Source organism: Prionailurus bengalensis, chromosome A1 (genome assembly GCF_016509475.1).
Source record: "Prionailurus bengalensis isolate Pbe53 chromosome A1, Fcat_Pben_1.1_paternal_pri, whole genome shotgun sequence".
Classification (NCBI taxonomy): domain Eukaryota; kingdom Metazoa; phylum Chordata; class Mammalia; order Carnivora; family Felidae; genus Prionailurus; species Prionailurus bengalensis.
Genome location: NC_057343.1, coordinates 144,340,717 through 144,367,286, shown reverse-complemented (window position 1 = coordinate 144,367,286; position 26,570 = coordinate 144,340,717). Strand labels below are relative to the sequence as shown.

At 38.8% G+C, this 26,570-nt stretch overlaps 1 protein-coding gene across 1 annotated transcript in view; it reads right to left on the bottom strand.

Moving 5' to 3' along the window:
* Nucleotides 1-26,570, bottom strand: part of CMYA5 (cardiomyopathy associated 5) — an 89,705-nt gene that overhangs the window by 17,662 nt on the left and 45,473 nt on the right. The window contains exons 3-9 of the mRNA XM_043592900.1: nucleotides 25,359-25,454; nucleotides 23,736-23,969; nucleotides 22,111-22,133; nucleotides 17,344-17,462; nucleotides 10,377-10,526; nucleotides 7,176-7,322; nucleotides 5,937-6,084 (exon numbers count right to left, since the gene is read on the bottom strand). Of these exons, the coding sequence (XP_043448835.1) occupies nucleotides 5,937-6,084; nucleotides 7,176-7,322; nucleotides 10,377-10,526; nucleotides 17,344-17,462; nucleotides 22,111-22,133; nucleotides 23,736-23,969; nucleotides 25,359-25,454 (917 nt within the window). The remainder of the gene's footprint in view (nucleotides 1-5,936; nucleotides 6,085-7,175; nucleotides 7,323-10,376; nucleotides 10,527-17,343; nucleotides 17,463-22,110; nucleotides 22,134-23,735; nucleotides 23,970-25,358; nucleotides 25,455-26,570) is intronic.

Genomic DNA, 26,570 nt, shown 5'->3' with positions numbered 1-26,570 from the left:
CCGTTCATGTCAATGATCCTCCTATCACCCTGTGAAGCAAGCTTGGAGCAGGAATATCTGCCTCCTCCATGAGGAGGAAGTCAATGATTTGAAGGTCAAATCATTTGCTGTTGACAATTGGTCATCACCTATCCAGCCGAAAATTTGGTACAAAGTTTTTTTAAAAAGAAAGAAATGCTGGGATTCTTCATATCCTATTCAGGTACTAAGTTCATTAGAAAACTCGCCCCTATTTGTCCTTATTATACAGACAGAGTGGCAGCTGTCCCCAGCTAGAAAACCCAACCATGAGAGGCAATTCTGGTCCTGCCCCACCATGTGTGGCCCTGAATGCTGGAAGCAGGAGGAACATGAGTTTACAGGCCCAGCACCCAGACCCCAGCTCACCCTGGGGATGCTTCTGGGGAGGGGGACCCAGGGAGGGTTTCTCCACCCTACAGCCACAGCCAGGGTGGCAGGGGAAGGGGCAGGAAGTTCACTACCAACTACTTTTGTGGTGTATTGAGTCTCACAGATTTGTCATTCAGTACACAGCTTCTCTCTGCACAGCCCACACAGCTAATCCCTGTACTATATTTCTCTCAGTTTTCCCTCCTCCACCCACAGTTCTGCTGACTTCTCTCCACACAGGAGAGACAGAACAGCTGAGGAAACAGCCGAGCGGTGGAAAATTTTTGAAAGTGTTTTGAGCCCACCCAACCTGAGGAGAGCATTCAAAGAAAAACAGGAAAGGGTGAGTAGGAGCTCCCTCAGCCCCCACACACAAGCCGGGGATTGTCACTCCCGCCCACCGCCCAATCCCAACAGGGGCCGACTGCTGGGACCCAGCCATGATGCCCACACACAAAAATATGCAAATGTGTTTTCTGTGGGGATTACGGAATGGAGGCAATTGCTTGGCTATTTCAGATACCACGTCATGGAACTTGGGGGCTCAGTAGGCTCACTCCATTCAAACACTCACTGTAAGAGTTTGCCCAGCACCTTTGGTCTTAAATTGGAACATTTAGAGGCCATCATACTGGGAGAATGAATGCAGGTCTGAAGATGCAGGTCCTTCTGTTCTGGCAACAAAAATCAGATTCCCCAGTCTAAACGGTAATCAATGCCCTCCCTGTGTGTGTGTACGTTCATGTTACTCATCCTTTTCTCCATTCTTTTCATTTCCTTTCAACTTGTCTTCCTACTCCAGACCAGAGCCTTTAAGGCTATCTGTCTCTTCAGAAATTGAAGGTGAGAAAGAGACATGAACTCATTTAGTTCTCAATTCGCTTTAGTCTTCCCTCTCTACTGTACCAGAGACTCTAGCCAGCTAGATGACCTGGTGGTGGCAAGGCCAGAAGGAGGCTGGCTACTCCCCTCATTCATTCACTCATTCATTCATTTAACAGAACTTTATTGAATATCTACACAGATAAGTTGCCCATCCAAACACACCACACAAAACACCCAAACACACCACATCAAAAAGAAGGAAACTTTGATCCCATTTACTCCCCAACAGTGACCTCTGTATCAATTTTTGGATCTGGTTTAGCATAAGATTTTTGGATAGAACCCGGAACCAATGAAAAGGTTATGTGACCAATGGCTAAACGAGATTATAAGTGCCATAGAGTGATCCATTAAATGGTTTCTAGTCCATGAACTAGGCTGGTCTTATCTCCTAGCTAAGCACCCAAGCACTAAAATTAATTCATTCACCATTCTGTGCTACTTTTCAGCACAGGTTATTTTGTTCCCATTTTGAGTAAGAGATTATCCTCAAATCCGGCCTAACTTTTCTTGTTGGTATCAGTATTATGTGTTCAGTGCTAATTGATATTAACCCATTCAGGTAACACATATTTATTGAGTACTTACAATATGCCAGATAGTGTCCCAGACACTGAGGCTGCAAATTTACATAATGATCCCTTCATGGAGACAACAAGTGAGTGGGATCAGATAACTCTTGGCTTGCTGTTCTTTCCAAGACAAAAATAACTCTAATTATGTACTGCTGTACAGAGAACCGAAGTGAAGAATGTGGTTCTAATAGAATGGAACAGTAGGGATTGTTTGCATTTTGACTAGACGTGATCAAGTTTTAAGTTTATCAATTCTACTATCTGACTAGCTGTGTACAGTTGTTATCTTAGAGATGCAACAATACAGATCATAGTTAAATAGTTCATAATGTTTTATAGTTTTGATCCATCGGACTCTGTAAGGAATACTTTCAAGGTAGTTGTAAGCACCAGATAGTCAAAAGACTATGGCACATGGCCACTTTTCCTTTCCTCTCAACTCTTAAGTTGGAGAACCAAGAGAAATACAAATGAGTTTTGCAGCTCTGGGCGTCTGAAATTAAAAATGAGTTATTGCAGTCTCTTGATGCCAACCTGGGGTTTAAGACACTGAGGGTTCTTGTATTGATGAGGAATGTCTCTAATGTTGTACATCGGCAACAGACTTAGCAAATGAACGAGGTAGTGATTTGTGGCCAACAAATGTGTGCTTGCTTCAAGAAGTTATTTTTTTTTGTCAGACTCAGCAGGGATCCAGAGGCTGGAGAGTCCCCCCTGGGTTGTGGATTGGACATACCATTCTACCTCCTGGCACTGAGGAAGCTTTTAGCACCTGGAAAACAGTTCCATCTCCAAAACAGCTCCAAGCTATCAACAAGGCTCTGAATGTGGAATTTCCCTTCACTTTAAACTTGCTGGACTATATCCATTCAATAACAAAGGATCCCTGTACTGTTCTATAACTACTAGAAACATCTGCTTATCCAGCCTCTCAGAGGCTCTCCTTTAACAAGAAAAATTAGAATGAACCTACCAGCAAGTCCCAAACAGAATAAAATAATGACAAGCCTTATGTTTTAATTAGCACACCTTTTGTCTTAATAAAATTTGTGGGTGGCCATTTTCTTCTTACAAATGGAACTGTCTTTGGCTTCTTTGGCTTTGATAGAAGGATTTGTTTGGAATGTATTATTCATTGTTGATACTAAATGAATATTTTGGTTTTTTGTTTTTGTTTTGTTTTGTTTTGTTTTGAGGCCCCCAGGGTGATCAGGGAAAGGAAAAACATTGGTCAGGAAAGGTTTGAATAATGATACTGCATTCTCTCTTTACATCTATAATTTTCATATGTCAAAAGAAATTCTAGATACATAATAACTCCCTATTGTCAGGCAGTTGAAGTATGCTAACTCAGTCTATATAATAATACAAGTTTTACAACTAGTGGAGAGAATAAGACAGATCGGAGTCTGAATTCTGGCTCCAAATTCTCACTCCATCATTTAATACCTTGGCCAAATTATTTAACTTTCTTGAATCTCATTTAATGGAGTTCATCACCTCCCCTCCCTCCTAGGATTTTTGAGAGAGTTGAAAGAGATTTAGCATAGTTCCTGGCATGTTGAGGCCCTCAGTGGATTGCCATTTCCCATCCATCCCCCCATTCCTTCTCCCTGTAGCCACATTTATGAGATGACATCACAGTTCCCTTAGTGCGATGGCCACTAGATCTCAGGGTTTCCAGATCTCTGCTGATTTAAGAATCCAACTGTGCTATTATTTATGCAAATGTCAGCTGAGGCCAGATGCCATAACAAGGATGAGTCATTTCAGAGCACTCCTTAACAGTCTGATTTTGCCTCAGAAAGAACTGAGGTGATGGCGGAGAACAGTGGGAGGGGTTGCCAGGGACTTGGGCACTGCTGATACGGGGTTCTCATGACACCAAGGGTTTTTTGTGGAGAAGTTCCAGGAAGTTTCAGGATGCCCCTAGGTGACATTAAATGGGGATTAGCAGCTTGGACTTTTGACAACTGACAAAATGGGGCTTGAATCCTGATTGCTACTCACTAGCTGAGTACCCTCTCAAAGAGTCTGTTTTCTCTGAGTTCTTATGGGAATTAAATAAGGCAAACACAGTGACTGGCACACAGTAAATGCTCAATAAAAGTCAGTTATAATCTCTCTGTCTCTGTCTCTTTCTCTTCCTACTCCCCCTGCCCCCATTTCTTCTTCTCCCACTCCATTGTGGTCAGAGGTCACCTTGCCTCTGTTTGCTGATTATTGAGGTCTGCCATCCAGCAGTTGGCACATTAACAGCTATGTTGTTTTATGTACTTTTACTATGTTTTCACATCTGCTGAAATGCCTACATCCCACCCATACATACCCCACTCAACATGAATTCATTGTTTGATCATTGTTTTGTGAAGCCTGTCTTCACATATTTGAAAGAAACTATGATTATTGCTCAGTCGTGTGAAACCTTACATAACTAAATAAATAGTTGTTGATTGATCATGTAGATAATCAAGAGCTTAAATAATATACTTTATTAAAAAGCTGCATAATGTTGTACTATTATTTCAAAGTTTTATATCCTACCAAAATAATTTATTTCAGTAAACTTTGTTTTAAATACAAGCTAGGGGTGCTTGGTGGCTCAGTTGGTTAAGCATCTGACTTCGGCTCAGGTCATGATCTCACAGTTTGTGGGTTCGAGCTCCACATCGGGCTCACTGCTGACAGTGCGGAGCCTACTTCTGATCCCCCCCCTCTCTCTCTGCCCCTTCCCAACTCGTGCTCTCTCTCTCTCTGTCAAAAATAAATAAACATTTCAGGGGCGCCTGGGTGGCTCAGTCAGTTAAGCATCTGACTTCGGTTCAGGTCATGATCTTGCAGTTTGTGAGTTCGAGCCCCACGTCGGGCTCTGTGCTGACAGCTCAGAGCCTGGAGCCTGTTTCTGATCCTGTGTCTCCCCCTCTCTCTGTCCCTCTCATGCTCATGTTCTGTCTCTCTCTGTCTCTCAATAATAATAAATAAACATTAACAAAATTTTTAAATAAACATTTCAAAAAGATAAATAAATGAAAACAAGCTAAAAGTGTCTCTATTAAAACATGAGCATTAATAATAAAGATCTGAATACACATCATGGAATGTGAACTTGCTCTATTGCCATGGATGGGAGTCTAAGAAATCACCATCTCAGTAAATAAATTAACATTTACCAAATGCCCCCAGGATGCATACCCCTTTATTAACAAATTTAAAGCTTTATAAGTTTAGTGAGAGAGCTTCCCATTTCTTTTTTTCCTGGAAAAATCTCTTTAGATCCTTCTTGCTCTTGGAGAGGCAGGTATGTCTCTGTAATTATATATATGTAATATATATAATATATATATACACACACATATACATATGTATATATAATATATATACACACACATATACATATGTATACATATACATTATATATATACACATATATACACACATATACATATGTATACATATACATATTATATATATACACATATATACACACATATACATATGTATACATATACATATTATATATATACACATATATACACACATATACATATGTATACATATACATATTATATATATACACATATATACACACATATACATATGTATACATATACATATTATATATATACACATATATACACATATGTGTATATACATATATATAATTAGCTCCTTTATATTACCAATACATCATGGAGACACAGATTTACATTATATATAAGCTCACTATTAGTTTCCTGAGTTAGGTGTATCTATTCTGATATAACTACTAAAAAATGCATGAAATATGCATAAATCCTGTCTAACGACTCAAGTTAAATATACCTCAAAGAATGTTCTATCTTATTAAAATTTGCATACATTTTTCTTACAAGGGAGTTATTATTCTACATTGTAGCATGTGTTTTATTACAAACTTGGAGTTCATTGACGAATATAGTGATGGAGTTGCAAATCAAGTCAACAGCTTAATGAGCTCAGCAGGATGTTAGGAAGCTCTTCTCCCTCTCTAGGCAGAAGCTCAGTTAGGTTAGGACCTTGAGCTGAGTTCCAGGCACCCTGGGCTCTCGCTGTGGAAAAGATCCTTACCTCAGGCCCTCACCCTCGGGAGAGTGCTGTCTGCAGTACTCCAGAGTGTAGGTCTCAGTGGCCTCCAGGTTGGCAGGCCGCCATCGGATGGTGGCTGTGTTCCAACACACAGTACAGTCCTCGGCACGGATTACAGGGGTGGAGGGTGCTGCAAGAGAGAACCAAAGCAATCACGGAACAATCAACATCAGCTCTGCTTCCCTCGTACCCTGGGAAGAGTGCTTGGGCATGGTTTCATTTTAATTTTTGATTAAAAAATACATTCTTGGTTGAAAGCCCAAAAGATAATGTATATAATGAAAAGTCCCCCTCCCACCTCTGCCTTCCAAACTGTACAGTTTTCACCCATCCCCAGAGAGCCTCTAATACTAGCTTCCTATAAATCTCAACAGTTTTTTTATACATCTACAAGCAAATTACAATACAGATTCTTGTCTGTCTCCCTTCACACAAGTTAGCCATAATCTTGCCTTCAGTAGGTACTCAATAAATACTTATTTTAGGAGGCAAGAAGAAAGAATAAAATGGTGGGAGTGAGTCACTTCTCCCCCTGAAGTAGTTAGAATGATCTTAAAGGTGATGCAAACCTGGCTTCTGCCACACCCACGGCAGCCTTCAGTGAAAAGACTCCCTCATGGGATGCATTCCCAGTTGAATAACATTGCTGAAAAACCTTTTGGGGCTCCTAGTACCCATACGATGAAGCCCAATCTTATCTTAGCAAACATGGCCCCCATACACTAGCCTTTGTCACCTCACATCTTTCCTCTCCTTGTTTTTAAGTCAAAGAAATAATTCTAAACTTCTTGTAATGCCCTGAACACTCCATACTTTTTCTTACCTTGATGCCTCTGCTCATATGTTTTCTATAAATGGAATATACTCCTTTAACTGATCCTTCAAAGGGTTCCATTTAGGCATCAATTCTAAGGAGCCATTCCCAAACCTGCCCCTGCCCCAGGCTCTCTTGAGTACTCCTCTGGAGTGTTTTCACAATAACTTGTACATAAATAGATCATGACCCTTACCACAATTTTTATGATATTTTGTTTTGTTTTATCTCTCGCCCTTGACAGCAAGCTTCTTGAGAACAGGAGCCCAGTTTTACTCATCATTGTGTACTCACCACTGCACAACACCTAGCACACTATAGGTGCTTAATAAATGCTTATAGGTTGATCTTAGTAATCTATGAAGAATTGAAAATTGCCTCCCGACACCCTCTTAACATCTCTTTACCTGTTCTAAAAACTGCCCTTTCGCTTGGCAGACTACATCCAGTGAAGTTCACAGCCATTACCCACACTTGATAGCAACGGCCAGGTTCCAGATCTTCAAAAATGCAGTAGCTTTCCTTCACTGTCAATCTGTATTCTTCCACCAAGTCTAGCACAAAGCACAATTATAAACTTTAGGGTGTCTTCTAAAGTTAATTGGAAATTAGCTACTAGAAGAATTGGTCTACTATTTTCAGTGGAAAATTCAAACTGATAAACTTACAGATATCATTAGGTGATAGCTAGTATTTTCAAATACCTAAGAAAACAAGAGCATGCTAAAAAGAGACATTTAGAATGATGCCGTATTACATGTGAACACTTCCAGAAAATAATAGGATATTAGTAAGATATGAACTTCATCTGCCACAATTAAAGTAATGTAGTTCAATAGCAAATACTAAAATTGCATAGTTTATGTTAGCTTAAATCTCAGTAATACATTCTCAAAAAATTCTTAAGAAGAATGCCAATATTTCAGGAGAGCATGTAATAAAATAAGGACAACCCCATGTTTTCCAAATTTATGATGTTATAAAGCAACTTCCCAAATTAGTCAACAATTTTAGTATTCAGTATAATTTTCAAAGTTTCAAATCCTGGTTCCTCTTCATGAATTCCAGAATCCTTCCAACTAGAGAGTTCCACAACTTACAGAAATACTTAAAGAACTTTGATAGGTCACAAACTATTCTAAAAAATAATTTGGTCAATTAAGACATTTCCTAAAATTTCTAAGTCACTTTACTCTCAATATTTTAGTAGTATCATTACTCAGTACCATTACGAACACCTGCCCCTTTGGGCCAATCTGATTGTTCTTACTGAAATGTTTTCTCCTTTAAAAAGAATTATTTTCTTTTTTTAATTAGCCCTGATCATTTTAGTTATCCTCCCTGATTACTCTTGAAAATCACATCTTCAAAACTCCCCCAGTTAAGAAGCCCAGATCATTTACTTTTTTTTTTTTCAACGTTTATTTATTTTTGGGACAGAGAGAGACAGAGCATGAACAGGGGAGGGGCAGAGAGAGAGGGAGACACAGAATCGGAAACAGGCTCCAGGCTCCGAGCCATCAGCCCAGAGCCTGACGCGGGGCTCGAACTCACGGACTGCGAGATCGTGACCTGGCTGAAGTCGGACGCTTAACCGACTGCGCCACCAAGGCGCCCCCAGATCATTTACTTTTAAAGGAAATTTAGGAACTCTTCAACTCCATTTATTTAATTGCATCTTTCTGTCCCAATGAGCTCTTCTTTCTGGACAGAAAGTTTGGTTTAAAGAATCTTATAAGGACTTACACAGTGAAAAACATTTCCCCCACATCCTAGAAACTGTGGCTACAGTTTTCAGTGGAATCATCCTCTTGGGCTGAGTTCCGTTGCCCCGGTACTTCTTTTAACAACGCACATAACATACATTGCTGGAGACCCTACACAGAGCAGGGCATCACAGTATAGATCACCAGATTAGCTAACGGGCATCTGCAGATTTCAAGGCGGTGAATAGATGAGACACAGGACAGGTAAGTGTTTGGGGGCTGGGGCAGATGCGGAGGTGAAGTACTAAGCAAAAAACGCACTTCAGGCAATCAATAAATCATTGTTAAGAGGAGTCTTGGAGAGTCACGAAGGTCCATGACATATGCAGCTAGATACAGAGGAAGAGGAAGTGTGGTATAACAAGACAAACCCAGAGACAAGCAGACAAAAACAGAAGCTTTGGAGTCTCAAAGGTTTGTGCTTGAGTCCTACCCCTGTCATGTATAAGTTGTGTGGCCTTCGGAAAATTACTTAACCTCACATCAGTTTTCTTATTTGCAAATGGGGATAACACTTACCTCATGTTGTATGTGGTCATAGGTCACCAGTAAAATAAAGAGTCCTTAACTGACAAACTTAGCCAACTTCACACTATGTTTATGGTTGCCTTTGTAAATTTTTTTTAACTTTTTTCTAATTTAAATATGTATCACATGACATCTCAAAAAATTTAAATCTTGGTAACAGTGAAATATAATAAAATGTATTCCTCATTACAAATTGGGTTCCTGAGTTTCGGAATAGCATGTCCATCCTGTCGTGAGCTCCTCTGTTTTCCAAAAAATGTGGGTCTGTCTTCAACAAGCAATATAGAATGCCAGCACACCCAGCTCTGATTCATCAGGAAGTACAACCTCAAAGTGTCTGGTTTCCAGGTCTTATTAGAACTCCTACTGAACAGCGGTGCCTGGATGGCTCAGTTGGCTAAGAGTCCAACTTCGGCTCAGGTCATGATCTCATGGTTCCTGAGTTTGAGCCCCGTGTCATGCCCTGTGCTGACCGCTCAGAGCCGGGAGCCTGCTTCAGATTCTGTGTCTCCCTCTCTCTCTGCCCCTCCCCTGCTCACACGTTCTCTCTCTCTCTCTCTCTCTAAAAAAAAAAAAAAGAAAGAAAGAAAGAAAGAAAGAAAGAAAGAAAGAAAGAAAGAAAGAAGTCCTACTGAAAAGAGATATATTTACAGAGGCTCTAAAGATGTATCATACACTAAAGATGTATCATACATTCACCCTACTAAGCACTTTCACTTCTCTCTGCATATTAATTGGGAACATGAGGAAAGCACATTTTTCAAAGCCCATGCCTCAAGAATTGTGAACTCTAAATTAACCTTTATGGTTTGTTTGCAGCTTTTATCAAGATGGATCTGAGAAACTGCCAACCATGACATCTAATCCTACATTTGTGCTACAATTATTATGGAGGACACTGTCCTATATATGGCTCATTTCTCCCCTGCAAAATGGTACGTATTATACTTTCTTTTAGATTCAAGCACTGAAAGGGACTTGTTCTCCCTGAAAGCCTGGTATGTTACTTCCTTTCCGAAAATGAGAATATCTTAGTTGCTCCTGTTATCCCTCGAACTCAAAGCCAAATTTGAATCTCAATTACAATATTCATGTTGACCGTTATGATACCTATGCATTTTCTTTTTCTTGATTCTGACTTCCAATATTTGCTTATATGTCTTATGTTTACTTATATGGTTGTTGGCTTATTGTTGTTTCTGTATGTGGCCACAAATGTGTTATGGAATGAGTCTTAATACGGATATCTGTAAGTACTTCACATAAAGATGCAGAAACGTAGACACACATCTGTATCTGTGTTAGAGATCCTACCGTTCACTTCTTGGTCATCTTGTGGTTCCTCCATGCAGTAAACCTGGAATGAGTCAATGACGTCTTCCTTGTTCATGCTCCAATAAACTGCAATTGTTGTGCTAGTGGCAGAATTGGGTTCCTGAGGTTCTAATCTAGGAGGTTGTGGAACTGCAATATAAGCAAGATTTATTATCACTAATGCTGTTTTTATTTATTGATTTTTTTTCCTTTTACAAAAGTCCCTTAGGCCTGTTGAAAAAAATTCAAACAATATAGAAGGATGTGGAGTAAAAGTGGAAGGGCTCTCTCATTCTCAACACCCCCCACCCCAAAGACTCTCACTGGAGACAACCACTGTGACATTTGAGGGCATATCCCTCCAAAATGTTTTTTATCCATTTGTATATGTGTGCTTATATCCACGTAGAAATAAAAATAGACCCCAAAATATGATCACCTGAAAATACTCCTCTGTGATCCTATATTCAGAGTAATAAATGTATACAGGTTAGAGGATGCATCAAATGATACGGTTTTCATTCAAAACAAAAACTTGAGTTGCTCTGCTACCTAACCAATGTTGTATCCTTCTACATAGAGTCTATGTTCACAAAAGAGATTTAGTTGCTACATGATCAAAACAGAAAAAAGATTTGTATGAATAAAATATCAAAATACACTTTCTGAAATTATATTCCATTTTCTCTTTCCAATGTGACTATACCTACATATTTTTTAAAATATTAAACAAAATATTAAAATTACCTAGGAGAAAAAGTACACTATTAACTGATTCAAAGATAAGGTTTAGATATCTGATATAACTCTGTTGTTCTGAATTTTAAATTCAGACAATATTCTCAAGAGTTTTCACAGAGATTTAAAAAGTTAACATTATGCAGATTGAACATTAACAGTGTATACAACACCATAAATCAAGCTCCAATGCAATTGTCTTCCAAAATTTTGAGATACAAAAGCATTGAACATATTTTACAAATTAGAGGAAAAGGTTATTCCTATAGTTGAAAAGATGTTATGCTTCTAAATTTGTTTTTGTGGTTATTTTTTCCAGTCAACATTTCCTGAGAGATAAGCTTACTGAAATACTATGGGCCAAGTCTTATGAGATTACTTTATTAAAAGTCAACACCAAAGGAAAAGAAAACAAAGGTTAGTTCAACAAGAAGGTAAAAACAAGAAAAAAAATAAATGGTCTAAGGGATGGAACAAAAAGAGGCAAATCGAAGATTCAATAAAGACATAAAGAGCTGAGGAAGTACAGAATTATGAAAAATTAGAAGCAGGATAAACGGGTGGTCACATTCATGGGCTTCAAAGTAGAGCCTGATGTTAAATGCCAGATCCCTCACTTACTAGCTGTGTTATCTTAGTGTCAGTTTCCCCATCTTTAAAATGGGAAAACAACAATAATAATAATAACATTTCCTCCCAGGTTACTTGTAACCAGCATATATACATTAAGTGCTTAGCAGATTCTCTCACATATCAGCAGTGCTAAATTTTCAAAAGGCAAAAAGGCCTTGGCAGCAGCACAGACAATGGAGGGAAGAAGGCAGGAAGCCCGTGAAGATGCGAGTTGAACCGGGGATCCATCATCGGGTATATCACAGAGGGTCTACAGAGGTAAGACATGCTGAGTAAACTTAGGCTGAGCAACCATGCTTAATAAACTCAGAAGCCTGCCTGGCAGAGCACCTCCCCAACAAATGATAATGGTTCAGAGACCCATACACTGTCTTTGACTTTCCTGTTTGTCTTCCCAGCAGAAAATCAGTGTCACATTCTAAAGGAGTTCATCCGGATAAATGGAGTTCAGTAAATTTTCATGTTACCTAGGTTTACTGAAAAGCCAGGCAGAATTCTTCAACTATTGTCAATTGCCTTTGAAACAGTGTAGGAGAACTCCTTGAGGCATGAACAATGAAAATCTCCCTTTCTTTTTTCCTATGAATTTTACATTGAGCTATATCTGTTTTTAAAAATGGCAACATGGGGGTGCCTGGGTGGCTCAGTCGGTTAAGCGTCCGACTTTGGTTCAGGTCATGATCTCATGGTTTGTAAGCTCGAGTCCCGTGTCAGGCTGTGTGCCGACAGCTCAGAGCCTGGAGCCTGCTTCCGATTCTGTGTGTGTGTGTGTCTCTCTCTCTCTGCCCCTCCCCAACTCATGCTCTCTCTATATATATATAAACAATAAATAAAACATTTAAAAAATAATAAATAAAAATGACAACATGCTTACAGAAACATCTCTCTCAGGTAGCATAACAAACTTAAAAAGTGATATTTACTCCGCCCAAATCACCAAATTTTAAGGAAGAAGTAGTTGTAGAGAATTAAACAAAGAGTGTGGGTTAGGAATGATTTTGGACCTCATGTGTTCCTTCCCCCCAAATTATTACAGTTAAAACATTCTTTTTCAAAAACAGGAAATACTTTTACTTTTCAAAGTACTCTGAAAAAGAGAATAAGAATATTCCATAGATATAATCAAATGATTATGGCTGGATTTATAATTCCCATGTGGCAGAATATCAGAGACTGAGATTTCATATGTCAGCAACTCTGTTTATACTTCTATAGGAATAAACTTGCACAGGAGTAATGCCAAAAAAAAAAAAAATACAAAATGAGATTTTAAGGCTTCTGTATTGGAGGCTAAGGAATTGGGCAGAGAAATCACCCCATGGATTCCCTCCTTCTGATGGAGTGTGCCCATAAAGAGCTGTCACACTCAGGAAGTTAAGCATCAGATCAACTTAGACTTCAGGACCTGTGTGGCCAGATGCAGATTCCCATTCCATCTAGTTCTTCCCAGGAGAGCAGCATTATTCACAACAGCCAAAAATTGGAAGCAACCCAAGTGGACATCAATAGACGAATGGACAAGCAAAATGTGATATAAACATACAACACAATACAATACAATATGATACAATACAACACATAGAACGCAATACAATACAATGCAATACAATGCAATACAATATTATTCAGCCTTGAAAAGGAAGGACATTCTGACACATGGATGAACCTTAAGGACATGATGCTAAATAAGTGAATCACAAAAAGACAAATACTGTATGATTCCACTTATACATGGGATGTAGAGTAGTTAACCTCATAGAGACAGGGAGTGGGGTGGTGGTTGCCAGAGGCTGGGGAGCTGGGGGAATGGGGAGGTGTTGTTCAGTAGATACAGAGTTTCAGTTTTACAAGATGAAAAGAACCTGGGAGACGGATGATGGAGATAGTTATACAGGATGTGGATGTACACTTCAAAGTGGTTAAGATGGTAAATTTTATGTTATGTGTATTTTACCACAAATAATAATTTTAAAAAGTCCGCAGGAGCCAAAGTCAAGGAAGCCTTGGATGTCACTAATCTCTGGTTACTCTTCCTGCTACAGCAGTGTGCTTCACGTCTCTGGTGTGGAGGAGTGGTTCAAGTATGAAGACCTTAAAGCCTAAGTGCTCCCCACCACACACACCCCCTACCCTCAAGTAGCTGTGTATCTAGGGCAATATGAGAGACATTTTTCTGTTCCCTCTGTGTCTTCACCTGTCAAATGGGAATAAGAACAAAACCTATCTCCTAGGGTTGTTGTGAGATTGGATGCTAACAGTCTCCCTGGTACCCTTACATGGCATCATGTAAGTGTGGAATGAGTGTTAGGGACTGTTCCATTTCCCAGCAGAAAAGTCACATCCTTTCCTTAGGATTTCTGATCGGTTTAGGGTATGATCAGATTAACTTTTCAGGTACCAGGCAAAGATTTTACATCTGAGAGGCATCACTGGTCACAAATGAGCAAAAACTATTTAGCAGCAAGTCAACACCCTGGGCTCCAGTTCTATGAAACAGACACACCATGCATGGCATTTTCCTCTCAGAAATCAGTCTCCCTATAAACAGCTCAGAACTACTGGGACTGCCATGTGCCCTATTTCCGAATAAATCATTAACACTTTGTGACAATTTAACCCTGTGGCCTCTAAAATACATGAGATGTCCTGTCGTTGCCTATCAGATATTCAAAAGAATCCTTCTACATGAAAAACAACATTTAATGAATCCCTTAAAAGCAAACAATCTACTTCATTAATCAGAATTTCTTACTTTCCAATCACCGCTCTAATTGCTGGGGTTTTTTAAATTTAAATCCAAGTTAGTTAACATCCCTTTACTACCTACCATGGTAGCAATGGTTTAAGGTGTAGAATTTACTGATTCATAACTTACACATAACACCCAGTGCTCATCCCAACAAGTGCCTTCCTTAATGCCCATCACCCATTTAGCCCATCGCCCCACCCACCTCCCCACCAGCAACCCTAAGTTTGTTCTCTGTATTTAAGAGATTCTTGTGGTTTGCCTTCCTCTCTGTTTTTATCTTATTTTTCCTTCCCTTCCCCTATGTTCACCTGTTTTATTTCTTAAGTTCCACATATGAGTTAAATCATATGAGATTTGTCTTTCTCTTACTGACTTATTTCGCTTAGCATAATATACTCCAGCTCCATCCAGGTTGTTGCAAATGGCAAGATTTCATTCTTTTTCATTGCTAAGTAATATTCCTTTTTTATATATACTGCATCTTCTTTATCCATTCATCAGTCAATGGACAGTTGGGCTCTTTCCATAATTTGGCTATTGTTGATAGTGCTGCTATAAACACTGGGGTGCGTGTGCCCCTTCAAATCAGCATTTTTGTATCCTTTGGATAAATACCTAGTAGTGCAATTGCTGGGTCATAAGGTAGCTCTATTTTTAATTTTTTGAGGAACTTCCATACTGTTTTTCAGAGTGACTATACCAGTTTCCATTCCCACCAATAGTTCACTCTCTATTTCAATGCCTCTTAAAGACACTACCAAAAAACCACCCTTTTGTTTGACACATATATGGATAAAATCTATTAGGATAAATGATCGAATTTTGCACTTTATATAAGGTTGATGGGTTTTTTGGGTCTTTCTAAAAGACACAGAAAAAGCCTTTTACTAGTTACTAAACTAAAATTATTCCTACAGGAATGTAAATTAATTGTCAGTTTAAAAACATCAGCTGTCTTTAAGGCGGTCTAGAAGGAATATAGCATCTTTTAAGGAAGATAGGTGAGAACATTTTACAGTAAGTGAAACTTGGTAACTTCACTGAAACACAGCAGCTTTGGGAAATCTAAATAAGTTTCATTGTCTTGTTTGTTAAAATAGCACATTAAAAAATATTTTAAAGAGCCAGTAGGATGCTTCTGACAGCTGAGTAGGAGGCTCCTGGCCACAGAGCACGATGCTGAGCTGGTAGTTCTCTAACTAATCTGTTTAGTATGAAAAAAGGGGGCAGGGGCTCAGTTGAAGAGAGAAAAACCACTCATAAGGAAAAATCTGTTCAACAGATATGACAATATTTGATTTATTTTTCCTTCTATACCTAACTGCTGGAGTGAAGCAAATAATCTCTAGAAGACAGAGAGAGAAATCTTGTTTTACAAAGAGAAAAAAAAAAAAGATGAGACCTTTGGTTCCATCACTCCTTCTCCCTATCTCCTTGATATTCTAAGACAGTCACAAAGGTTCAAATGGAAATGCAGATTATAACTGTAATGGTACGCTAGTCTTATGCTTTGATTCAGAATCTAGCTGTAAATTTTTACAACTAAGAGGTTTTTTTCCAGTTATATTTCCTTACACACAAAAACTATAAAGCAAATATAAACTATTCAGATTATACCAAAATGAAAAGCTTTTGCACAGTGAAGGAAATAATCAACAAAACTAAAAGGAAACCTGCTGAATGGGAGAAGATATGTTCAAATGATATATCTAAAGGGTTAATATTCAAAACATATAAAGAACTTACACAATTCAACATCAAAAAAACACCAATAATTCAATTAAAAAATGGGCAGAGGACTTGAATGGACATTCTTCCAAAGAAGACATACAGATGGCCAACAGGTACATGAAAAGATGCTGAACATCACTCATCATCAGGAAATGCAAATCAAAACCACAATGAGATATCACCTTATACTGGTAAGAATGGCTAGAATCAAAAAGACAAGAAAAAACAAGTCTTGGCAAGGATGTGGAGATTGTGGATATTGGTGTGCACTGTTGGTAGAAATGTAAGTGGGCTCAGCCACTGTGGAAAACAGTATGGAGATTCCTCAAAAAATTACAAACAGAAATACCATATGATGCAGGAATTCTACTGTTGAGTATTTACCCAAAGAAAACACAAACAGTAATATGAAAAGATACATGCACCCCTATGTTTATTGCAGCATTATTTACAATAGCCAAGATAGAAGCAATTTAAAGGCCCGTTGACAGATGAATGGATAAAGAGGATGTGATATATATGGAATGTGATATACATATAATGGAATATTACTCAGCCATAAAAAAGAACAGAATCTTTCCATTTGCAACAACATGGATGAACCTAAAAAGTATTAGGTGAAGTGAAGTCAAACAGAGAAAGACAAATACCATATGATTTCATTTATGTGTGGAATCTAAAAAACAGAATGAGTAAACAAACAAAAACAGAAACAGAAATATAGAAACATAAATATAGAAACATAAATATAGAAAGAACAAACTGGTGGTTGCCAGAAGGGAGGGGATTTGGGGGATGAGTGAAATATGTAAAGGAGATTAAGAGGTACAGACTTCTACTTATAAAATAAATAAGTCACAGAGATGAAAAGTACAGCACAGGGAACATAGTCAATAACACTGTAATAACGTTATGTGGTGATGGATGGTAATTCACTTACCCGGGTGCACATTGCAAGCAATGTGCAGAATTTTTGAATCATTGTTGTACACCTGAAACTAACATAACATTGTCAACTGTATTTATATATAAAAAAAAACCTTTGCAAAAGAAAAAAAAAAAACAAGGAAAAACTGCCAGATTTCAACAAGGTAATTAATATATTAAAATTCCTACCAGCCACTTGTTTTAACATCTGGTCACTTCTTGCTGAGCTGTCATCATAATGTTCAAACAATGAAAATGCAGCAGGCATTTTCTCTAAAGAAGCTGTGTTCTCCATTGCAGACAGCAACCTACCATAGGAGGAAAAACATTTCTACATAAGTCAAGAAATTACTAACATACAAAATGAAAATAACTGTTTAAAATAAAGTTGGTGGTGGTGGTGGTGGGTTTTTTTTGATGCATTGTATCCAAAAAGGAGTTAAACTGTTTCAAAGTCTAGAAAATATATGTCTAAAATCTATTTATTCTAGGATTCTTTGGTTGTAACTGGTTAATATTAGAAATTGCATACCTATATTCCCAAACCAGATAGATTCCATCAAGTTATACAGTCTCAATTTTGCATCTATAAGTTTAGTCCTAATAGAGAGTCCTATTATAATAGTTAGTCCTAACAGATAGTCCTAATATACTAGTCCTATTACTATATTCTAATGATTATTTCCGGAAGGATATAAAGGTGGACAGCCCTTCTGGAAATTCACATACTCTGTGATGCCCTTGCTTTTCTCAACTCTGACTATTATGCTTCTAGTTATTTAGTTTTTCAAAAATTATGTTCACCTACTATGTGGCAGGCACTGTGCTGGTACTGGGGATACAACAGTGAAGGAGGATAAAGTCTATAAATTCTTTAGAAAAGTTTTTTTAATATTTATTATTTTGAGAGAGAGAGAGTACACACACGAGTGGGGGAGGGGCAGGGAGAGACAGGGAGACACAGAATCTGAAGCAGGCTCCAGGCTCTGAGCTGTCAGCACACAGACAGACGCGGGGCTTGAATTCACCAACTGTGAGATCATGACCTGAGCCAGTCAGACGCTTAACCAATTGAGCCACCCAGGTGCTCCTATAAATCCTTAAAAGACTAAACAAACCACAGTTTATAAGTCAACAGCTTTTATATACTCAAGACCCGCTTAGCAGGGATGCTAACTCTTAGCATTTGTCTTCAGGTACAACCTGGGCTTTAAAAAAAAAACCAAAACAACCAAAAAAAAAACAAGTTGATTCCGAAGAGAGGAAAAGGGGGAAGGAGAGACTGTAAAACCGTTCCACTTTAGCATGAGGGGCCCTAAGTTTTGTTAGGAGCTCTCCTCTGTGCATCTCGCTCAAAGGAGGCTAGAAATATATACCAGCAATTAAGCCAGGTTCGAGGAACTCCACTGGCTTCACTATCGTGGACTTTTTGGTTTGGGTAGCACAGATCCACTTCTGAGCCTTTACACTTGCTGTTGGAACTTTCTTCTCCTAGATATTATATGGCTCCTTCCTCACTGCATCTCTGTTCAAAGGTCAGCTCTTCAGAGAGTACACTACTCACACAGCACAACCTGTCCTTAATATCCTTTACTCTGTTGAATTTTACCTCCTCAAACTTATCACAACCTATTATTTGTTTTTGTGCTTCTATTTCACCAGAATATAATCTACATGCAGGAAAGGACTTTGTTTTGTTCACCACCATACCGTACTGGGTTACTTGGCACACAATAAGCTTTTAACAAATAAATTTGGAATGAATAGAGGATACTTTCATTTGGGTGAGAATATCAGGATCTCAGGTCTGGTAAATGTTTTAATCAGTGTGAGGGGAAAAGATCATAAAATATAACTGAAATATTTAAAGAGTGCCCACTATGCTTACTAGTGCTAGGAATAATAAAATAATAAAATACACTATCATCTGATTTTAGGAGAGATGGTTCCAGGAGGGGCTTCAAAGAGGAGGTAAAATTTGGGCTGAGTCTCAAAGAATGAATAGGAGTTTCTGAGGCAGGAAAGGAAGGAAGGGTGTTGCAGACAGAAGAACAGCTTGAATAAAGGCTGAGAGCTGTGAAAGGTGCAGCACGTCTGAGGGGCCAGAGGGACCCAGGGGCTACCTTGGGAACCAGGAAACTGAAGACAGAGAACAAATGGAAAGGTGGTTTGTGGCTTGACTGTGAAAAGACTTTCATATCTACCAAGAGTTTCCATTTTATCTCACAAGGCAAAGAGAACCACAGGAGTGTTTTCACAAGGGAAGTTTAGAAGAATATCCCTGAATGAGTCTAAGAAAGGACCAGAGCAACTACGCAGACCAGAGGCATTAGTGAAGTGGGTTGGGAGAAGCCCACAAGGCTCTGGGTGAGGGAAGACACCACGGGCCTAAAAGAAGGCTTTGGGGAGGCAGAGGGTGGAGATGACAGATTCTGAATTAAGGAATAGTGCTGACTAGCACGTTCACCGAGCCTAATCAAGGCACGTAACTGACTACGTGGGGGAGTTTCTGTAACGCAAAAGTTCTGGGTGTAGATACCACAAATGGAATGTTTGAGTTTTCCCTGACACACTTCCCTGTTCGATTTTAACATCTGTATATGAAAGGATGAGCAAGCATCTTTTTAAGGGCAGGTCCTACAATGGTTGGGCCTCTCCTTCTTTTTCATTATTGTAACACAAACAAGCGAACCGGAGAGAGAAAAAGTAAATGCATCTTCTTAACAGACCAGCATTTTCTAAGCAAATGTGTTTTCCAAAATATGCAAATATTGAGTCTAAATATGCTTGACAGCGTTCCTTAATTTAAGTGTTTTCAGTGTTGAGAAAAATAATTTAATATACAAGCACTGCCTTTAGAGATATCATATGAAGGCAGGGAGAAGAAACAACAAGTTAAAAAAAAATACAACCAGATAATAAACAGTTATTATGGCAAAGAACACCAATAATACTGAGGCTTTGAGGCAGAAGTTGTCTTGAGGACCTGAGAGTCTTCTTTCTGGTGAAATAATCAAGCGTTACAGCTTGCAGGTGTGTGCGCATGTCCACACACCCCTGTGCGTGTCTAAAAGGGCTTTCATTAATTGCTCGTGTTTCTTCACCAAATCCCAAGTTTTGATGTCTTTTTTCTTCAAGAAAAATAACAGTTACCCACGTGTATTCTCCTTTAGGTGGCATGCGGCTGTAGCAAAGATTAATCCATTGTCAATTGGACAATGAAATAAAAATTAATTAAAAGGACACACAGATGAACAAGTTCAAGCACAAAACCAAAGAACTGGTATTTAGAATTAAATGGATGCCAATTCATATTAACAAGTTAACATCCTAACATTGAGAAAAATAAAAATGTACTATAGCATTTTTGAAGGTCAAAGTGTTTGCTATTTTGTATTCACCAAATTTTCATGCCAATCAGCATGTTCAGTGAGTAGATGAAATATCAGTAAGCAAATAACGCATCTACACTGTCCAGTGTATATGAAATGGCACTGTAATATAAAAATCCATATACTCTTTAGACAAAATTCAATAATACTTAGAGAAATGTATACTTTTTTAAAAAATAAAGATAACTGGAAATAAGGTCTGGGTATGAGTTTCCAGACCTACCTGGTGTGCCTGAGACTCCTGTGTGAGGACTGGTAACCATGCAGACCCATCATCCCACCCTGGCTTCTCCTGCAGTGGATCTGGGGTGGGACTCCTGGCACTTTCCTTTAACAAACCTCACAGGTAATTCAGGCATAACATGTTTACGGAACCAGTGCACTGGAGGATGGATTGTTATACGCCAGAGGTTCTCAACCCTGTCTGCCCGTTACAATCACCTCAGAAGCTTTAAAAATGCCCAGGCCATATCCCAACCCAATTAAATCAGAATCACAAGAGGCACAATTCAAGCGTCAGCACTTTTTAAAGCTCCCTGGGTAATTTGATTTATGACAGAGCCATTGTAATAAAAACCCTTATTGAATAACGCCAGTACTGACATACAAGTTATTTTCTTAAAACGTATTAGCAATATTCTGTTGCATAGATTGTTTTTAAAGGTAAGCAGGAATCATCTGTGCAGTTTTCATTATCTAAAAAAAATCAGGTTTCTATGTTTTAATATAACACAAACGCAATTTTTTTTATTTTGCTTTATGCTCTTTTGCAATTTGCCATTGAAGTAATCTGAACCAAATTTGCAATTTTAAAAAATGTACATCAAAGGGATAGAAATAATAAGAACATTAGGCTCAACTAGTAGGAAAGTCCTCAGGTCTTGCTTTGTGGCGAAAGGGAAAATGTGTCAGATCAGTATGAGCAGTTCAACATCAGATGCTCCAAAAGATAAACACAGATCTGATGGTACGTGTTTTTATAGACATTTCCTAGTTTCTTGTTGAGTGTTTTGGCTTTTAAAATAATGACAAAAATCCCTTAGATTGAGTGTTAACGGCAGCAACAAAGACAAAACACAATCAAAAGAGGAAGATTCACTTAGATTAGCTGAGAAGAAAGAGAAGATACATGCATGCCTATCGTTTGAAGAGAAACTGAGAGAACATTCCATTAAGATTGCAGAAGTCAAAATTACTCAAAGCAAAAATGAATGATTCTTTCAAATGCTCATATTTAACCAGTAAGTCTAAGTATCTAGAAAATGTTCTATATGCAATGACAAGAAAGATGGTCCAGATTAGGCTGAAAATACAGAATACATCTCAAGGAAGCAGTTAAAAATCTACATTATAATTGTTATTTAACTAAAGCACATGCAATATTCTTTCAAAGCTGTCATTTAGCTTTTAAAAGCAGTGTCTAAAAGTGAAAATTCAGTAGCTCAGTCAAGGTATGTATTTTTTAATTGGCAGCTCATTTTCTAGAAAGCATCAAAATATTAAAAATAAAGCATACAGTCATGCTATTCTCAGTCGCCACTACATTGTGCCACGTTTTATATACCTTTCATTGATTTCCTCAAATGACTTACGAGGTAATAAGAAAGAGGGAGAGAGAAAAAGAGAGAGAGAGAAACTAATTAACAACAAAGTGTAAAACCAACCTAGAGCCTTAAGATTATGCATGTTCTAAAGGCATTATTTTTTAGCTTTTTATCTTCCCTCCGTCTGTTTCTTTTGGGGGCTATAACCCCCAGCAGCAAGGAAATGAGGGTCAGAAGGGGTAGGGGGATCTGGGCAGGGATGGAGGGGGCTTAATTTCCAGTTCTGCTCTACTCTCTATGATAAGCAAGGCCAGCAACGAATTCTTATGCTGCTCCTCTCTACTCATTAACAAATGGCTTAGCTTCCAGAATAGAATTCTCCAAAGCAAGAAAAAGGACTTCTATTTGTTCAATGTGAGATATATACCTAAAATGCAATCAGTAGTTATCTTTGGGTGATACCTTCTCTGTGCTTTTCTGTATTTTGCAAATTTTTAAAAATGGATATGTATTACTGTCATAAGCAGAAAAAAATGCTTTCTTTTTTCCAATTTGTTCTAGAGAGAAAATATTTTTATCAAACAAAGGTAAGGTTCTTAGGGAACACAAAGAACTTTATTAATGTTACACTTCACAAGAGGTGCCTAATTTTAAAAGATTAAAGCTTTGCCTTAAACATAAAGCAACTGAAGGATTTTCATTCTCCTTTGAGGATGCCATATCTAACCTACTCAAATTAGTCCTACCTGGAAGTATCTCCATATCAAAAGCTTAACATTATCCCATTTTTCCTTGTTCTATCTCCAGACTTCAACTGAGAGCTGGGAGGACTGGGGAACTTTGAAAGGGAGGCCCCAACTCTTCATAAGATGGTGCTTTCCTCCAATATGACAATTAGGTGTGAGACCATCCTCCAGGAAAACACTACTCCTGGTCAATCCTGGTTCCATGGAGAACCAGGAACTTACTGGATGTTCTAGGGAATTAGGAGAGCAAAGAGCTGCCTCTGTGGTGCAACTTGAGAATCACCCAGGGGAATCTCGGTCCATAAGATACTTGAATTAAGGAATCTGGTCCCCAGGAGGACCCTTGTAAAAACACTGATGTGTTACATGAAAGAGGTATCACATTATGTCATCCTTTTGCATGCTGCAAGTGTACTGACATGTTACTCTCAGCCACTGGGTGAGGCTCAGAGGGAATGGTCCCTAGGAGATGTCACTTCAGATTAGGGAGTAGGAGTGGAGAGGACAGGCCCAGGGGCCAGCATGAGGATGCCAGGCACTGGGAGATCAGGCTGGCACCCAAAGGGAAGGCATAGCATGAGTAAGGCTTTCAGGCTGTTTTCCTTCACTCTTAGAAGGTGACCAATCCATGTGACAGAGTGAATGGTTGATGCTGTGACCTGACTTTCATGTATCCTTCAGCTAGATTTGGACGTTAAGACTTTCAGGATTTTCTGGGCCTTTTCCATAAGCATCAGGCATGCCTAATAATCTTTAAATGTCAGAATTACATAAACCCCACAGAGAAATATAAATGATACAAGTGATCTTGGGGAATATTGAAAGATGAATTCTAAAAACTAGACTTGGATGCATAGAGCAGGTGGAGGGTGTCTAGGCCTGTTTTAATTGGTGCTTACAGTCAGGAAAACAGTCTCATCGAGCTCCTCTGCTTCTCTCACGATGCTCTCCAGGGTGTCCTTGGCCGTGTCCATGCTCTGCAGAAAGTGGACCATCTGGTCATGTAAGAACTCCATCTTCTTTTTCTTCACTTCCTCAAAGCTCTGGGCTTTCTCATCATACTGGGCTAAAACTTTCTTCATCATCTCCTCATTCTGTTCTTCTAGCTTTTTCTCATTTTTACTACAGTTTTCCTAAAAAACAAATAAAACAAACAAACAAACAAAAAACCCCACTTTTTAATGAATCACAAAGTGCACGTCTTGCTTCTTTTCTTTTAGGAGAAACACCAGTCTTTTAAAGAACTGAGCTCTGGTGTCTTCATAAGAGAATTTTAGATTATGGGCACAGTCTATGTTTTCAACACATCAAGCCTCTTGGCCATGGTTAGCTTTGCAATAAAATTCACTGTAAGATTATTATCCAGAAGGATTTAGTTAACGAAACAAACAAACAAAAAGATATTTGTGTGGAAGGCTTGCCTACTTGCATTTCCACAGGATAAAACTTGAAGATGGCGTCACAGTGAATGAATGAAAATCCCTGACCTTCGTTTAGTGCCATTTTCACCATTCCATGAAAATCCTTGTGTGAGGAAGGGAGAAGCAAGATACTGGACAGGGCACTACATTCACAAGTGCTCTCCAGGGAGGGGGACAGCTTCCACCACAGTAAGAGAAAGTTTATTGCCCATCTGGCAAATCCAGATACCCACTGGATATAGTGGTTCTCACTACGGGGCTAGTGATAAGGTGATCATATAATTTATCGTCTAAAATGGATACTTGGTGGGGGCATTCGAAATAATTAGCAGGTGTTAAATGATCTAAAACAGGAGTTAAGGAGACTCTTCTCAAGCAAACTAGGGTGAGAGTTGCCCTCATGATAGGGAACGTGGGCACCAGCCTTCTGCAGCAGCCCTCTGCCACGTGTGATTGACAAGTGAGGATATCTGGGCCATTTCTGCATATGGATGGAGATGGCTCCCCACCCCTGCCTCCACTGAGGAGGGAGCAGGGGCCAACAGCTAGGAGGGCATAAATTCATCCAGATAGTGGTACTATGAGAGACACGCATTTGTCCTGGGCATTGGACATCAAGCATTTCTGCAGAGCTAGCCAGTGAAAGACAGGATAGTGGAGCAAGTTAAGAACTCAGATCTGAATTTAAATTTTGACTCTCAACTTACTATGAACTTACTATGACCTTGGGTAATATACTTAACTCTAAGTTTCAGTTCCTTACCTAGAAAATGGGAACAAATTAATAACACCTGTTTCATATGGTTATTGTAAGGATTACATTGGATAAAGCATGCAAAGCATTTGCCCTGTCATTGTAAGCACCTAATAAATGTGTATATGTTTTTAAGGACAAGTCGTTTATCCTTGGAAAGGAAGTAGTTTCACTGATTACACACAGATGGAAGACTTTGAGGACCTTCACTTTTAATGGAATAAAACCAACAATGGCAAACCACAAATGCATACACAATCCCTAATTCAGATTGTTCTGGCTCAGAATTCTTTCCTTATAATGACATGAACAAACCAGGTCAAAGTAAAAGGGTTATGGTAACTTACCTCGATGGTATTAAAAAAAGATTCTATCTCACTAACAAAGGCTTCAATCCTCAGGGACTTTTCTTGTAAATTATCTAGAAATTCTGCTAATTGGACCTGAAGAAAAAAATTTAGATATGGTTGGTATATGACATTTGATAAAATAACTTCAACCAGTGAGCTCTAATTTCCTCATAAATTTAGTACATTTGGTAGAGATTTACTATATGACATTCACTAACAAATCAATCTTCAAATTTTCTTTGCTGCTTCATCTAAATTGACTGTAGATAATTCTGTATGATAAACAATTAGGAGGTTTGTGAGTGAGAGCAATAGAAAGTTTATTTTCTCATGCAAGAGGAAGGAGTTCTTGTTGAGTACAGAAATTCAAAGCATACTTGTCTTAGTAAACCATGGATTTTAATTTTCTCCTTAGTAAAGCCTCAATTTTTTTTAAATTTGAGGCCGAGGTTGGGGGGATGGGCCAGAGAGAGAGAGAGAGAGAGAGAGAGAGAGAGAGAATCTTAAGCAGGCTTCACACTCAGTACCGAGCCTGACTTGGCGCTTATCCTACAACGCTAGGATCATGACCTGAGCCGAAATCAATGGTTGGATACTTAACTGACTGAGCCACCTGGGTGTCCCTAAAGCTTCAATTTTTATACATTGTCTTCTTCAAAGATTGCAGACTTTTTGTTGAACTTGTTCAACTTATCCAAGTAGTCTCCTCACATTTGTGCCAATGGCCTCAGTGTGCCTGGATCACTCTGAGAAGGTGCTCAGAGTGTCACCGGGCCAGGAGCCTAGCATACCAAATAATGGAAACTGTTTACTAAAGAGACCTAAAGGTTGTAATAACCCTTACAGGGTTAAAATACTCAAGAAGTGAAAGCCAGCTAGAAAATGTATGGGTCATGGGGGAAGATGGTAGCTCCCTTAGCCATAGTTATAAACCCTGCTATAACCTATTCAGCTGCCTGGTTCACTATCCACAGAATGATGGAGAAATTGCAAGGATGGAAGCCCCTTCTGGATCTGGCTTCTGCTTCCCTCTATAGCTCTTGCCTCTTTTCCACAAGGTCCCAGGCTCCAATCACACAAGCCCCATCTTTCCTTGAACTTTTTCTCACCCATGTGCCTTTTCGTGTGGTATTTCCTGTCTCTAGAATGTCCTCCGTGCCTTGAATGCTGGAAAAACCTCTATCTTACTGAAGGTTCACTCGGTCTTCA